The sequence below is a fragment of the Pelobates fuscus genome, chromosome 2 (genome assembly GCF_036172605.1).
Source record: "Pelobates fuscus isolate aPelFus1 chromosome 2, aPelFus1.pri, whole genome shotgun sequence".
Taxonomy (NCBI): Eukaryota; Metazoa; Chordata; class Amphibia; order Anura; family Pelobatidae; genus Pelobates; species Pelobates fuscus.
The window spans coordinates 207,347,741-207,361,992 of NC_086318.1; the positions used below are offsets into that span (position 1 = coordinate 207,347,741).

A 14,252-nucleotide genomic window follows, 5' to 3' on the forward strand; every position below is an offset into this window, starting at 1 on the left:
TTATAAATCAGGTTAAAGGATACCTTGAAAACCTGCCCCAGGCATTTCCTACAGACAGTGACAAAGTTCACTTCATGATTTCTTTGCTGTCTGAAAAGGCCCTAGCTTGGGCAAAACCTCTCTGGGAGGCAGAGAAGCCTATTATTTACAATTACCCTGAATTTGTTGCATCCTTCAAAAGGGTTTTTGATATTCCAGCTCACTCCACCCCTACTGCCGAACTACTCATGTCTAATGCTCAGGGCACAAAAACTATTGTCGAGTATGCCAGTGAATTCCGTACCATGGCAGCAGAAGGTGGCTGGAACAACGAGACTCTCGTGGCTGCCTTTGCACAGGGTCTCTCCGATGTGTTTAAAAATGAGATTGCAGCCAGAGAATTACCTAAAGATCTCGAGGAACTGATATCATTTGTCACCCTCATTGACATCAGACTCCGAGAGAGATCCTCATCCAAGGAGCGCCTGCGGAGGCCTCTTGTAAATTTGGCACCGAGCTTTTCTTGCCCACCCTCACCTCCCATGCCTCCTGGTCCTGAGTCCTCTGTCTGTGTGGAGCCAAGGCGGTTAGGCTTCTCACGCCTCTCGGTCGAGGAGAGAGCCTTTAGGAGGAGGGAGGGTCTGTGCCTATACTGCGGACACCACGGTCACGTGTTAAAGTTTTGCCAGATTCGTCCGGCAAAGGGCCCGCACCCAAGATACTGTCAGGGGCAGATCTTGGGTGGTCTTTCTGCAGACCCAGAGATATGTGTGCGCAAACCCTTGGTGCCTATTATCCTCTCCTGGCCTGATTCATCCATTGAAACCCGGGCATTTCTTGATTCTGGGGCCGCAGGCTTGTTTATAGATTGTGCATTTGCAGCAAAGCACTCTATACCCTTACAGTCTCGCAACTTCCCACTAGCCTTCGAAGCCATCGATGGCAGACCAATACAGCCAACCCACGTGACCCAAGAAACCGTGCCCATATCTCTGGCTGTAGGGGCTCTACATCATGAGACGATCCAATTCCAGGTCATTTACTCTCCATATTACCAGGTTGTTTTGGGATACCCTTGGTTACAGAAGCATAACCCCACAATTGATTGGCGCAAAGCTGAGATATTATCATGGTCCCAGCAATGCACATTGTCCTGTCTCCAGAAACCGGTCAAAGTTTTGGGCGCATGTTCTGCCTCTTCCTTACCCGCTGAGTACCAAGAATTCCAAGATGTATTTGACAAAGGTCAAGCCAGCGTTCTGCCACCACACCATCCGTATGACTGTGGTATCGAACTCCAACCGGGTACCAATCCTCCCCGGGGCCGGATTTACCCACTGTCTGTAGCAGAGAATCGAGCCATGGAGGAGTATGTTACCGATGCACTGTCTAAGGGTTTTATTCGGAAGTCATCTTCTCCTGCCGGGGCCGGCTTTTTCTTTGTAAAGAAAAAAGATGGCGAGTTGAGACCCTGTATCGACTATAGGGGTCTCAATCGCATTACTATTAAGAATGACTACCCCATTCCATTAATCACGGAGTTATTTGACCGCCTCAAGGGAGCAACGGTCTTTACCAAACTTGATCTGAGAGGGGCATATAATCTCGTCCGGATAAAAGAGGACCACGAATGGAAAACCGCATTTAAAACCAGGAGCGGCCATTACGAATACCTAGTAATGCCCTTTGGTCTTTGCAATGCTCCGGCGGTTTTCCAAGAATTTATAAATGACGTCCTGCGAGATATGCTGCAGCAATGTGTGGTGGTTTATCTTGATGATATTCTGATCCATTCCACATCTCTCGAGAACCATCACGCAGACGTTTCTCGTGTTCTACAGAGACTTAGAGAAAATAATCTGTTCTGCAAATTGGAGAAATGTGAGTTTCACTGCAAACAGGTCACATTCTTGGGATATGTTATCTCAGATGCTGGATTCTCTATGGATCCGGAGAAACTTTCGGCTGTACTAAAATGGCCTCGACCTACGGGTCTTCGCTCTATACAACGTTTTCTGGGCTTCGCCAATTATTATCGGAAGTTCATACGCAACTTTTCTTCCTTGGTTAAACCTCTCACGGACATGACCAGGAGAGATGCTGATCCACAGCATTGGTCACAGGAAGCCATTACTGCCTTTGAGTCTCTCAAAGTCGCCTTTGCTGCTGCTCCTATACTGGCACACCCTAACCCTGCCTTACCATTCATTCTTGAGGTCGATGCGTCTGAGACAGGAGTGGGCGCCCTCCTGTCTCAACGTCCTAACCCAGAGAGCTCCAGGCATCCGTGCGGGTATTTCTCGAGGAAATTGAACCCGGCGGAATGCAATTACCAGATTGGTGATAGAGAACTTCTAGCCATAATTTTAGCTCTCAAAGAATGGAGGCACCTTCTTGAGGGTACTTCAGTGCCAATCCTCATACTCACAGACCACAAGAATCTAACATATCTTTCTGAAGCTAAGTGACTTTCCCCCCGGCAAGCTAGATGGGCTCTCTTCCTATCAAGATTCAATTATGTGGTTTCTTACTTGCCCGGTACTAAAAACATTCGGGCTGATGCCTTGTCTCGACAGTTCTCCCCTCCATCTAGAGAGGAGATAACCCCTACTCCTGTGATTCCTCCGGACCATATACTGGCAACCATCCGTACTAACCTCACCTCACCCCTAGGCGAGGAGATTCTGGCTGCACAAAGTAATGCTCCTCCAGAGAAACCTAATGGCCGTTGTTTTGTACCTATTAACCTCCGTTCGAAACTATTGAGTACATACCACGACCCCAAAGCAGCTGGACATCCAGGCAAAAACCAGTTAATCTGGTCCGTCTCCAGGCAATTTTGGTGGCCTAGTCTCCGTTCGGATGTCACCGCTTTTGTAGCTGCCTGTCCTGTGTGCGCTCAAAATAAAACCCCACGACGCCCTCCAGTGGGTCTCCTGCAAACCATACCTAATGGTGAACGACCCTGGACCCACTTGTCCATGGATTTTATCGTAGATCTTCCGGTCTCCCGTGGCAATACAGTCGTTCTCATGGTTGTTGACCGATTCTCGAAGATGTCGCATTGCATTCCCTTGAAAAAACTACCAACTTCCCAGGAACTTGCAACAATTTTTGCTCGGGAGATCTTTCGTTTGCATGGGTTACCCAAAGTGATAGTCTCAGATAGGGGTAGCCAGTTCGTGTCCAGATTTTGGAGAGCTTTTTGTACGCAAATGGGAATTCAGCTTTCCTTCTCCTCGGCCTACCACCCGCAATCCAATGGTGTAGCGGAACGAGCTAACCAAACACTGGAACAGTTTCTGCGTTGCTACATTTCTGACCACCAGAACAACTGGTCTGATCTGCTACCCTGGGCGGAGTTTGCCCACAATAGTGCGATTAATGCCTCCTCCCGGCTATCCCCATTCCTGGCAAACTATGGGTTTCAACCGTCCATGTTACCTGATACGTTCTTGCCACAGGGGATACCAGCATTGGAGGAACATCTCAGGGAACTCCGTTCCACTTGGGTGCAGGTTCAGAATTCTTTGCAACGCGCAATGCAGAACTACAAACTCCAGGCCGACCGCAGACGCCTTCCTGCACCTACCTATCAGGTCGGAGAGAGGGTCTGGCTGTCTTCCCGCAACCTACGCCTCCGTGTTCCCTCACAAAAACTGGCACCCCGATACGTTGGGCCATTTCGTATACTTCGAAGGGTCAACCCTGTAGCTTACGCACTTGACCTTCCTGCTAACATGCGCATCTCAAATGTTTTCCATGTTTCCCTCTTGAAACCGTTGGTTTGTAATCGCTACACCACCTCAGTGCCACGTCCACGTCCTGTTCTGATTGACAATCATGAGGAATATGAAATACGCAGCATCATTGACTCACGGGTCTTCAGAGGACAGATCCAATACTTGGTGCACTGGAAAGGATACGGTCCAGAGGAACGCTCCTGGGTTCCAGCCTCTGATGTCCATGCACCATCCCTCCTTCGTTCCTATCACGCCCGCTTCCCCATGAAGCCCGGACCCACCAACAGAGATGGGGGGAGTCGTTGAGGGGGAGGTACTGTCAGGGTTTCTTTGCTGTTTTAAACAGCAACCCTTTTCTGTTTCAGTGATTGAGTTTCAGCTGCAATCACTATGAGCTCCTTCTGCTTGTTGCCACAGTTACTCACCTGTGAGTAGTAATCAATGCTGCTGCTAATCAGTTCTGCCTATTTAAGCAGCTAAGCCCAGAACCTCCTTGCCCTTGCGTGGTTTCCTGTTCCCCAGAAGTCTCCTTGTTCCTGTGTTTCCTGTTTGCTCCTGGTTCCTGACTCCGGCCTTGTTCCTGACTCCGCTGCTCTCCGTGCTCCTGATCCTGGCTTGTCTGACTACCCGCTCTGGTGACTGACCCCTGCTTGATTCCTGGACTTTGCTTTTGTTATTTATTTGTTATTTATTAATAAAGGTGTGTTTGCATCTACTTCTGTATCTGTCTGGTTCCTGGTCCCTGACATTACGCGAGGGCCATGAATACAGATGGTACAGGCAAGACACCTATACCTAACCTATTTACCCGGTGGGACCAGCAGAACCACCATTTGGACCAGTATGCCCATCTGGATCCAGTACCCGGCCAGCCTGCGATTGCGGCCGCCTCTGCCTCACTTCCTGTTCTAGCACCGGTTGTAGCCTCCAAACCCATAATGCACCACAGTTTAAAGGCATCACAGTATAAGACAGAGCGGCATAATACACCACAGTTTTTGGCATACATGTCCATAAGTAAAGGAAGCAAAATACTCACATCCCAAGGACTGTAGGACAGGAAAAAGACCAAGGACCTTAGGAATGGAGCCTCCTTTTAAAGCTTTTGTGTTTTTCCTGTCCTATTGGGGCGGAGCCAACCCATTTGTATATGCTGCTATGATTAGCCAGGAAATTTATATATGTTGTAACACACCACCTCTTTTCCAGGTAGGATTTTGTCACAGATCTTGTAACCACAGCCTTCTAGGGTAAGGAAAGTCCAAGACACATCCAGCTCAGCTTTTCAGATTTATTCGGTGAAATATATACAGGTCTTTCATAAATGAAAAATAAACAAAACAAAATTCCTTGCTCTTGCTTGAGCACTTACTATACTCAGCAAATCCCTATCTGGAATTAGGTGGCTTTCCCACTTGCCAATTTACAAAAAGTATAACTGCAAGACACCATTCCTCTGACTTTTCCTCCTCACTCTGCAGCATGCTAATCCCTTCTTTGTTAAAAGCCTGCTAGCTAATTGATCAGATACAGGTGGGGTGCAATTAGACATAAGTGAAACTACTAAGCAAAATAAAAGTTCTGGTCTGACTGTTCCTTAGCAGCTGGTGCTATTGGAGCACTGGCCCACCCTGCTCTCCAAGGGCTCCGTCCCAGGGACCCATACCGTGGTTTGCAGAGTACCAGTAATGCATCTTGCAAACCTAACATCTCTCCCTGGGACATTTAACTCTCAAACCTCAGGCTGCTGTTCAGTAAATCAGGCCTAATGTATATGCCATCAACTACCAAACCATATTTTCTCTCACAATGTGTATATTCGTATATAAATATATGTTTATATCCATATCAAAATACACTTAGAATTATATATATATATATATTTAATTCTAAGTGTATTTTGAGTTCGAGTTCGAGTTCTGCTCATGAAAAATGGGGGCAAAAACAAAAGTGTTGCGTTTATAATTTTGTTCAGTGTATATATATATATATATATATACACTGAACAAAATTATAAATGCAACACTTTTGTTTTTGCCCCCATTATATATATATATATATATATATATACACATACACTGAACAAAATTATAAACGCAACACTTTTGTTTTTGCCCCCAAATGGGGGCAAAAACAAAAGTGTTGCGTTTATAATTTTGTTCAGTATATATATATATATATATATATATATATACACTGAACAAAATTATAAACGCAACACTTTTGTTTTTGCCCCCATTTTTCATGAGCAGAACTCGAAGACTTTTTCTATGTACACAAAAGGCTATTTCTCTCAAATAAACATGAGGTTTACTGTTTTACTCGTCAGACTTCACTGAACACAAATATGAGTGTTTTAAAAATGTAAAATGTATCACGACGATATCATAAATGATAGTGCAGTTTTTGTGTAAAAAATGCAAAAAACAAAAAGGAACACTAACTTTAGCCAGCGTTCTTGACTAAGTGGCTACTGGCTACTAAAAAAGACTGAACATACCCCATTATGAATACCCTGAGTTGTCTAATTTTTCAAATGGTTTGCCATGATGGGGAAATTTTTCATATACCTGCGGCCGTACAGTCTCAAAGGCAACATCTGGAAAATGTCAATGTGTATAAACCGAAAAGGGTAATGTGTTACATTTGACCCTGTAACTGTCCAAAACAGAATACAACTTGTACATGGGTGGTACTGTTGTACTCGTAAGCCAGTGCTGAACATATATATGTGTATTTTATTGCAGTAAAAGCTAACAGTATTATGATATTAACAGTTATGCCATGCAGAACTAAGAAAAAAGGCAAGTTTCCTAATTTCTCATGTGTTTCTAATATTTAATATGGAAAGGAAAACACAGTTTCCCCTGAACAAAATAACATATAGTATGTGTGGATGAACTTAATATGAAAGAGGTAAATTATGGTTGAACAACATATAGTCACATTCCAGGTTCTGTTTTGATTGAACCTGTACAATTGTCTCAATCCTTAAGGGGTTAAGGCTTTATGAAAGAATCAGAGAAAATTTGAAGTAGAGTATTGTAAGGTTTGGAAAATCTGCTCTTTTCTTAACTTTACTTTTTTTTGTGTGCAAATGTTTAATTGCATTATTCCAGCCTGGAGTGTCATGAAATGAAAATGATTTGTTTTCAAGCAAGACTTTAAACTCAAAAAGCAAAAACGTAAACTTACTGAGTCAATACCAAGGTGATGATCTGGAACGTTGCCATGATAATAAAACATATCCCTGGAAAGGTTGATAAGGTTTCTGGATAAAGTCCATTAAAAAGTGCTGCCCCAACAAGCAAACAAATAGTCTCCACAGATGCTAGAAAGGAGAACATTGCACCTATGGAAATAGAAGCATTGGATAATTTTAAATAGCAGATATATATGTATATTAATTTAAATATGTAGAAATCCACTTTTATATGGACCTTTTTTACATTAAAATTGATTTACCGTATATACTCGAGTATAAGCCGAGTTTTTCAGCACATTTTTTGTGCTGAAAAACCCCAACTCGGCTTATACTCGAGTCAATAGTCTGTATTGTGGCAATTTGCATTGCCATAATACAGACTGGGGTCTGTGGGGGCTGTCAGAGCTGTAACTTACCTGTCCTGCAGCTCCTGTCAGCTCCCTCCTACTCTGCGCCGTCCGTTCAGCACCTCGGTCAGCTCCCAGTGTAAATCTTACAGTGTGAGCTGACAGAAGAGCTGACCGGACGGCGGGGAGGAGGAGGGAGCTGACAGGAGCTGCAGGACAGGTAAGTTACAGCTCTGACAGCCCCCCTCCTCCCCCCCACTGAACTACCAATGCTGGACCACCAGGGAAGGAGCCCCCCTCCCTGCCATATATCAAGCAGGGAGGGGGGACAAATAAATTATATATTCATAATAAAAAAATAATAATAATTAAATTAAATAATAAATAATAATAAAAAAATAATAATAATTAAACGAAATAAAAAATAATAATAATAAATAATAATAAAAAAATTAAAATAATAGAAAAAATAAAAAAAAATATTGCCCACCCCCCACCAAAGCTCTGCAACACACACACACACACACACACACACACACACACACACTGCACTCATACACACACTGCACTCATACACACACACTGCACTCATACATAGAAACATAGAAACATAGAATGTGACGGCAGATAAGAACCATTCGGCCCATCTAGTCTGCCCAGTTTTCTAAATACTTTCATTAGTGCCTGGCCTTATCTTATAGTTAGGATAGCCTTATGCCTATCCCACGCATGCTTAAACTCCTTTACTGTGTTAACCTCTACCACTTCAGCTGGAAGGCTATTCTATGCATCCACTACCCTCTCAGTAAAGTAATACTTCCTGATATTATTTTTAAACCTTTGTCCCTCTAATTTAAGACTATGTCCTCTTGTTGTGGTAGTTTTTCTTCGTTTAAATATAGTCTCCTCCTTTACTGTGTTGATTCCCTTTACACACACACTGCACTCATACACACACAATGCACTCATATACACACACACACACACTGCATTCATACACACACACTGCATTCATACACACACACTGCATTCGTACACACACACTGCATTCGTACACACACGCTGCACTCGTACACACACGCTGCACTCGTACACACACGCTGCACTCATACACACACGCTGCACTCATACACACACACACTGCATTCATACACTCACACTGCATTCATACACTCACACTGCATTCATTATACACACACTGCATTCATTATACACACACTGTAAATAAATATTCAATTAATAAAAAAATTTTAGGATCTAATTTTATTTAGAAATTTACCAGTAGCTGCTGCATTTCCCACCCTAGTCTTATACTCGAGTCAATAAGTTTTCCCATTTTTGGGGGGTAAAATTAGGGGCCTCGGCTTATATTCGGGTCGGCTTATACTCGAGTATATACGGTAACCAGATATTTTTAACTACATTAAATAGTTCAAACTGTTGAATTAAGAAAAAATAACCTTACAGCCATTATATTTTTTTTAAAAAAGTGTTATAGATGGCATCCAAAACAATACACAACTATATGAAAATCTATAAATCTCAACAAAATATTAAAAAGAACTGCAACTACATACAAAAAAGTTCTGTGACAATTATAGTAACTGTGAAGAAAGTACAGTTGCAAGAAAAAGTATGTGAACCCTTTGGAATGATATGGATTTCTGCACAAATTGGTCATAAAATGTGATCTGATCATCATCTAAGTCACAACAATAGACAATTACAGTATGTCTAAACTAATAACACACAAAGAATGAAATTATGCCATGTTTTTATTGAACACACCATGTAAACATTTACAGTGCAGATGGAAAAAGTATGTGAACCCCTAGACTAATGACATCTCCAAGAGCTAATTGGAGTGTGTGTACATCCTCCCGCTACCCATGGGGTGTGGTCAAAGGTCGGGATGTTCACTGAGACTGTCGCCATAGTCATGTTTCCCAGGGACGATTAATGTAATTATTAATTATATTTTACCTTTATCTAAAAGTTTAGTTAGAATAACTAATAACTAATAAGCAATACAGAATGGAAATCATTACTAATGAAAAAAAAAAAGCTCCCCAAAACCAACAAGACAATAAATTTACTCTTCTTCTGATATTTGACTATAATAACAAAAACAAACACATTAAAAAATAATAAATAAACATTGGGATCTATTAAAAGAAGACACCTTAGTGAAAACCATTTTACCTATAAATCTACCATAACATTTAGAGGTGCCCCCAAATTAACCCCTTAAGGACCAAACTTCTGGAATAAAAGGGAATCATGACATGTCACACATGTCATGTGTCCTTAAGTGGTTAAAGACAAAAAATCAGCAACAAATTCCCCAAAAATAAACATGTACAGGTAAATAAAAATAGCTTTGTTTATGCTAAAAATGGTTTCTTTAAATGCAATATCTGCGTGACATGTATGAAAACACAAAAAAACTGACAAATTTACACCATGCTTCAAATCAAACAATACAAATAAAACTGTTAAATATATCATGTAATCCCATGTAACAGTAACAATATGATATACCTGCTGGAGTGCCCCTGCGGACTACAATATGTCAGCAAGACAATCAGACCATTAAATAAGCGAACATTGCCTCAACATTGAAGAAGGGCTCATGAGCCTTTCTGTATCCGCACATTTCATAATACATAAAAGACCCCAGTCAATTAAAAGTTATAGGGATTGCTAAATATAAACCACGTTGGAGAGGAGGTAATAATATAAAAAATATAGGTAAATTGGAAATGGAGTGGGTACACCGCCTGTAAACCTTCTTTCAGGTTGCTTAAATATAGAATTCAATCTTAGAAATTTTTTATAACACTATACCACTTTTAATTATATTATATTTAACTAGAAAAGCTACAATTTATGAGGAAATTGTGTGAAGTGTTCTTGCCTCCACCAGTAGTCTACAACTGGAGTGGGTGGAGTAACTTATCATTTATTTATATAGCACATTTAATTGCAATGTTGTTACCCAAAGTGCTTCACAGTTACATTAAAACATACATTTATAAAAACATTAGCAGGTGTACAAATGGCCCTGTCTATGACATCACTTGCTGCTCCAGCCTGGCACAGGTCAGAGTATTTTTGCAGTTGCCATCTTCAAACGATCGTATTTTAAAAACTGTACATCCTACAGCGAAGAACTTTATATTGTGAGAATCACAAGACCCAGACCTACATTTTGATGCATAGTATGTCTCTGAAGTATTAAAAATGAAGGCACAGTCGCAGTTTAAAAATTGCCCTTCAAATGTGAGCTTTGCAGAGTGGAGTTTCAATGAATGCCAATGGACGGCATGAGTTGCAAACAAATGGTCATATTGTGAAAACTATCAGGACTATAGCTTAGCTGTGGACTTTTTTTAGTGGCAGCAGGGATAGCTGAACGTTTTGATATAAGATTTGTGTAGGTGGGCCTGAAAATGAGGGAGTGGTGGCAGTTTAGAAATCATGTCCTGATTTTTCAGCTTTTGCCAGCTCCCACTCTAGTTTTTTTACATATTGCCATTCATTCCTATGGGACCAATTTCGCCACAAGAACGACGATATTTCGAGAACCATTTGGCGAAACGTTCCACAAAGTAATAGCACAGCAATCGTGAACAATCCGCATGTTTCGGTATATTACTGTCTATGTAGTGTAAAAACTGTGGGAGGAGTTAGGGTGGTAAATTTGGCTATAATAAGAATAATAATATCTATGTGAGATAACAGTAAGTGGTCTTGCTATGCAAGAACACTTAATAATAATAATAATAATAATATATATGTGAGATAACATTAAGTGGTCTTGCTATGCAAGAACACTTAATATTAATAATATATATATGAGATAACATTAACCTCCCTGGCGGTATGATTATGTCAGGAATTTTGTACCAAAAGCGGTACCATTTTTTTGCATGGAAATTTGGTGTTATGTATTGTAGGCCAGTAATTACTTTCTTAAACCGGACCAAAAGTACTCTCAGATGTGATAAAGTTCTAAACATAAAATCATGAATTATAATCTAATAAATAATATACCGGTTCCCATTTTCTGTTCCTGGAAAACTTGCTATGCAGAGTAGCTGATTGCTGCTCGTTGTAGCGATTTGTCTCCGTGACAATCTTTTCAATGACATCATCTGTGAGAAATAATTTTAGGTATGCCAAAGGATCATTGTGCTCAACGTCTACCTTCATCCCAGGTGATCCAGTAAACGGAAATCTTGGCGGCGGTACCTCATCCATACCGCAATCAATAAGGCACCAAGTGCGCACATCACTGAGCTCGGGTGCAGAATCGTCGCTGTCGCCACTTCTCTGGTCACTGTCAGAGTCGGATGACGAATCTTGCCACGAATCGCTATCGCAGTCGCTCAATTCTGCGAGGGGCTCTGTGTCGCTGCCGCTGTCACTCATCTGATCCAAACCCACTTTGGAGATGCTAAAGTGACGCTTTGATGCCATGGTAAAAAATTTATTTTATGGGCAGAAATTACAGCAAAAATGGCAGGCAGGGCAGTGTAGGATGATCAAATTTCAAATCTGTCATGCCTTAATTATGATATCCTCTTACTTCCTGGTTCCACGGAGCTTAGCCACACCTCTTCATGACACGGTCACCCTATTTAATCTGACCGCACCAGCTGATCGACGCTGGATTATTGAACTACGTTCCGTACTCACGAACCGGCTGCAACATCGTTGTGAAAGCCTCTGTTACCGGACCGGACTGGAAGACTTCAAGTTCCCTTCACCTTTCCTCATCCACGACTAAAGCTGAACTCTCTCCATTCAGGATAAACCGCCTCTGAGGAGATCTCGGGAACCAGTGTTCTATGTGCCGGAAGCTAAGTAAAACCTCTGTGATAAGCGTTGCATCTCAAAGCTGTTAATTCCTGTCTCCAAAGTCCTTCGTTAAAACAAACCCGTTACAGCTAACTTCAACTCATACTTTGTCTCAGTTAGCTGCATCTGTCTTGCTTCAGTTAAAGTCTATGGAACAGCTATTGTAACTTCTTTCACCTAAATCATTAATACTACTAAAGGACTCTTTCTGATTCAGTGTCTGCTAATTGCTATCGTTTACTAATTAAAGCTACAGTGCCTATAATTGTGGACTTCAGTTATCGTTTACTACTTAAAGCTACAGTGCCTATAATTGTGGACTTCAGTTATCGTTTACTACTTAAAGCTACAGTGCCTATAATTGTGGACTTCAGTTATCATTTACTACTTAAAGCTACAGTGCCTGTAATTGTGGACTTCAGTTATCGTTTACTAATTAAAGCTACAGTACCTGTAATTGGACTTAAAGTCAATACCTTTTACTTTTTATAATAAATATTCAAACTATAAGAAATCTGCAGTTGTGTTCCTTCATAACAAATGTTTAGACGTGACAGAATAATCCAGCCATTGTAATGGATCCAGCAGATTTCGATTCTACTATAACTACGCTGAATCAAAGAGTTGATACACTAGCCCAAGGTGTGCAAGACCTGCAAGTTGCTAACGAAAGAATTCTCACTTATGTCAGAGATCTACAAACTCATACTCCTCATACTATTCTGCACTCGGCTAGCGATCCTGCTGTATGTAACCCTGAAAAATTCTATGGTGATCGTTCCAAATATAAGGAGTTTTTTTATTCCTGCAAATTATTGATTGCTTTAAAACCTAGATCTTATCCCACAGAAAGATCTAAGGTTTATTCAGTTATCTCATTTCTGAGAGGTGAACCTATGTCCTGGGCCCATTCCTTTTTGGACAATGATGACCCCATCTTAGATTCACTGGAGGAATTCCTTAAAGCCATGTCTCTTCTCTATGAAGATCCATACAAACAAAATACTGCTGAATTAACAATTAGAACCGTGCTACAAAACCATAGACCCGTTGAAGATTATATTGCTGAATTTAAAAGATGGGCAGCAGAAACGCAATGGAATGACATCGCATTGCGCAACCAGTTTTGAATCGGCTTATCTGAAGCTGTTAAAGATGAACTATCCAGAATAGAACTCCCTACTACTTTGAATGCTCTGATTCATCTATCGATCAGCATTGACAGAAGGCTTAGAGAAAGAAAGACCGAAAAGGCTCTCTCAACTTCAACTGGGAAAAAATCATTTCATCCTCCAAAGCCTCCTGACAACCCATCCGAACCAATCGAACCTATGGAAATAGGGATAATAAGAAGTCCCCTCACTCCTGAAGAGAAAAATCGAAGACGTACATTAAACCTCTGCATGTATTGTGCCTCTCAAGTTCATTTAGTCTCTGATTGTCCTTCATTGAAACGGATAAAAGGCAGTAGGCAGTCTCATGCCTCTTCCATCCTAAGTGTACTTCCCTCTACAGCAAATACTCAAATGTCCCCTATCGTTCTTGTATTACAGTGGGACAATAAAAGAATTATGACTGAAGCTATCATCGATTCTGGTGCAAATGGAGTATTCATCGACTCAGCCTTTGTAACCAAGAATAAAATTCCTTGTGTTCGTAAAAGAACTTCTGTACCTGTTAAAGTGATTGACGGGTCCCTCATTTCAACGGGACCAATACTTCATGAATCCATCCCTCTAAAAGTAACCATCAATCATACTCATACTGAAAGTCTTATATTTGATGTTGTCTCATCACCATTTTTTCCTATTATATTAGGGATCAACTGGTTAAGGAACCACAACCCTCAAATCACATGGTTTCCCTTCTCTCTTGCCTTTAATTCTGATTATTGCAAGAAAACATGCTTGCAACGTATTCCAATTCTTCAGTCTACTAAAGAACCAGCTAAAACCTCATGTTGTTCTGACACCGAACTGGAGTTTCCTCCTCCTACAGTCATTGGAATCTTATCTTCTCTTATTGACGACATTAAAGATCTCAGTGAAGATGCTCTTGAACTTCCTAAATCAATGAAATTATCCAAGAAAAACGGTCTCTACTATTTTAAAGACC

At 41.1% G+C, this 14,252-nt stretch overlaps 1 protein-coding gene and 1 non-coding gene across 2 annotated transcripts in view; both read right to left on the reverse strand.

Moving 5' to 3' along the window:
* Window positions 1-14,252, reverse strand: part of LOC134585705 (proton-coupled folate transporter-like) — a 542,847-nt gene that overhangs the window by 180,913 nt on the left and 347,682 nt on the right. Inside the window, exon 6 of the mRNA XM_063441161.1 lies at window positions 6,918-7,074. Coding sequence (XP_063297231.1) covers window positions 6,918-7,074 — 157 coding nt within the window. The remainder of the gene's footprint in view (window positions 1-6,917; window positions 7,075-14,252) is intronic.
* On the reverse strand, window positions 5,809-5,925 carry LOC134593888 (small nucleolar RNA SNORA69). The gene has a single exon (XR_010090300.1). It is a non-coding gene; the product is annotated as a small nucleolar RNA SNORA69 (small nucleolar RNA).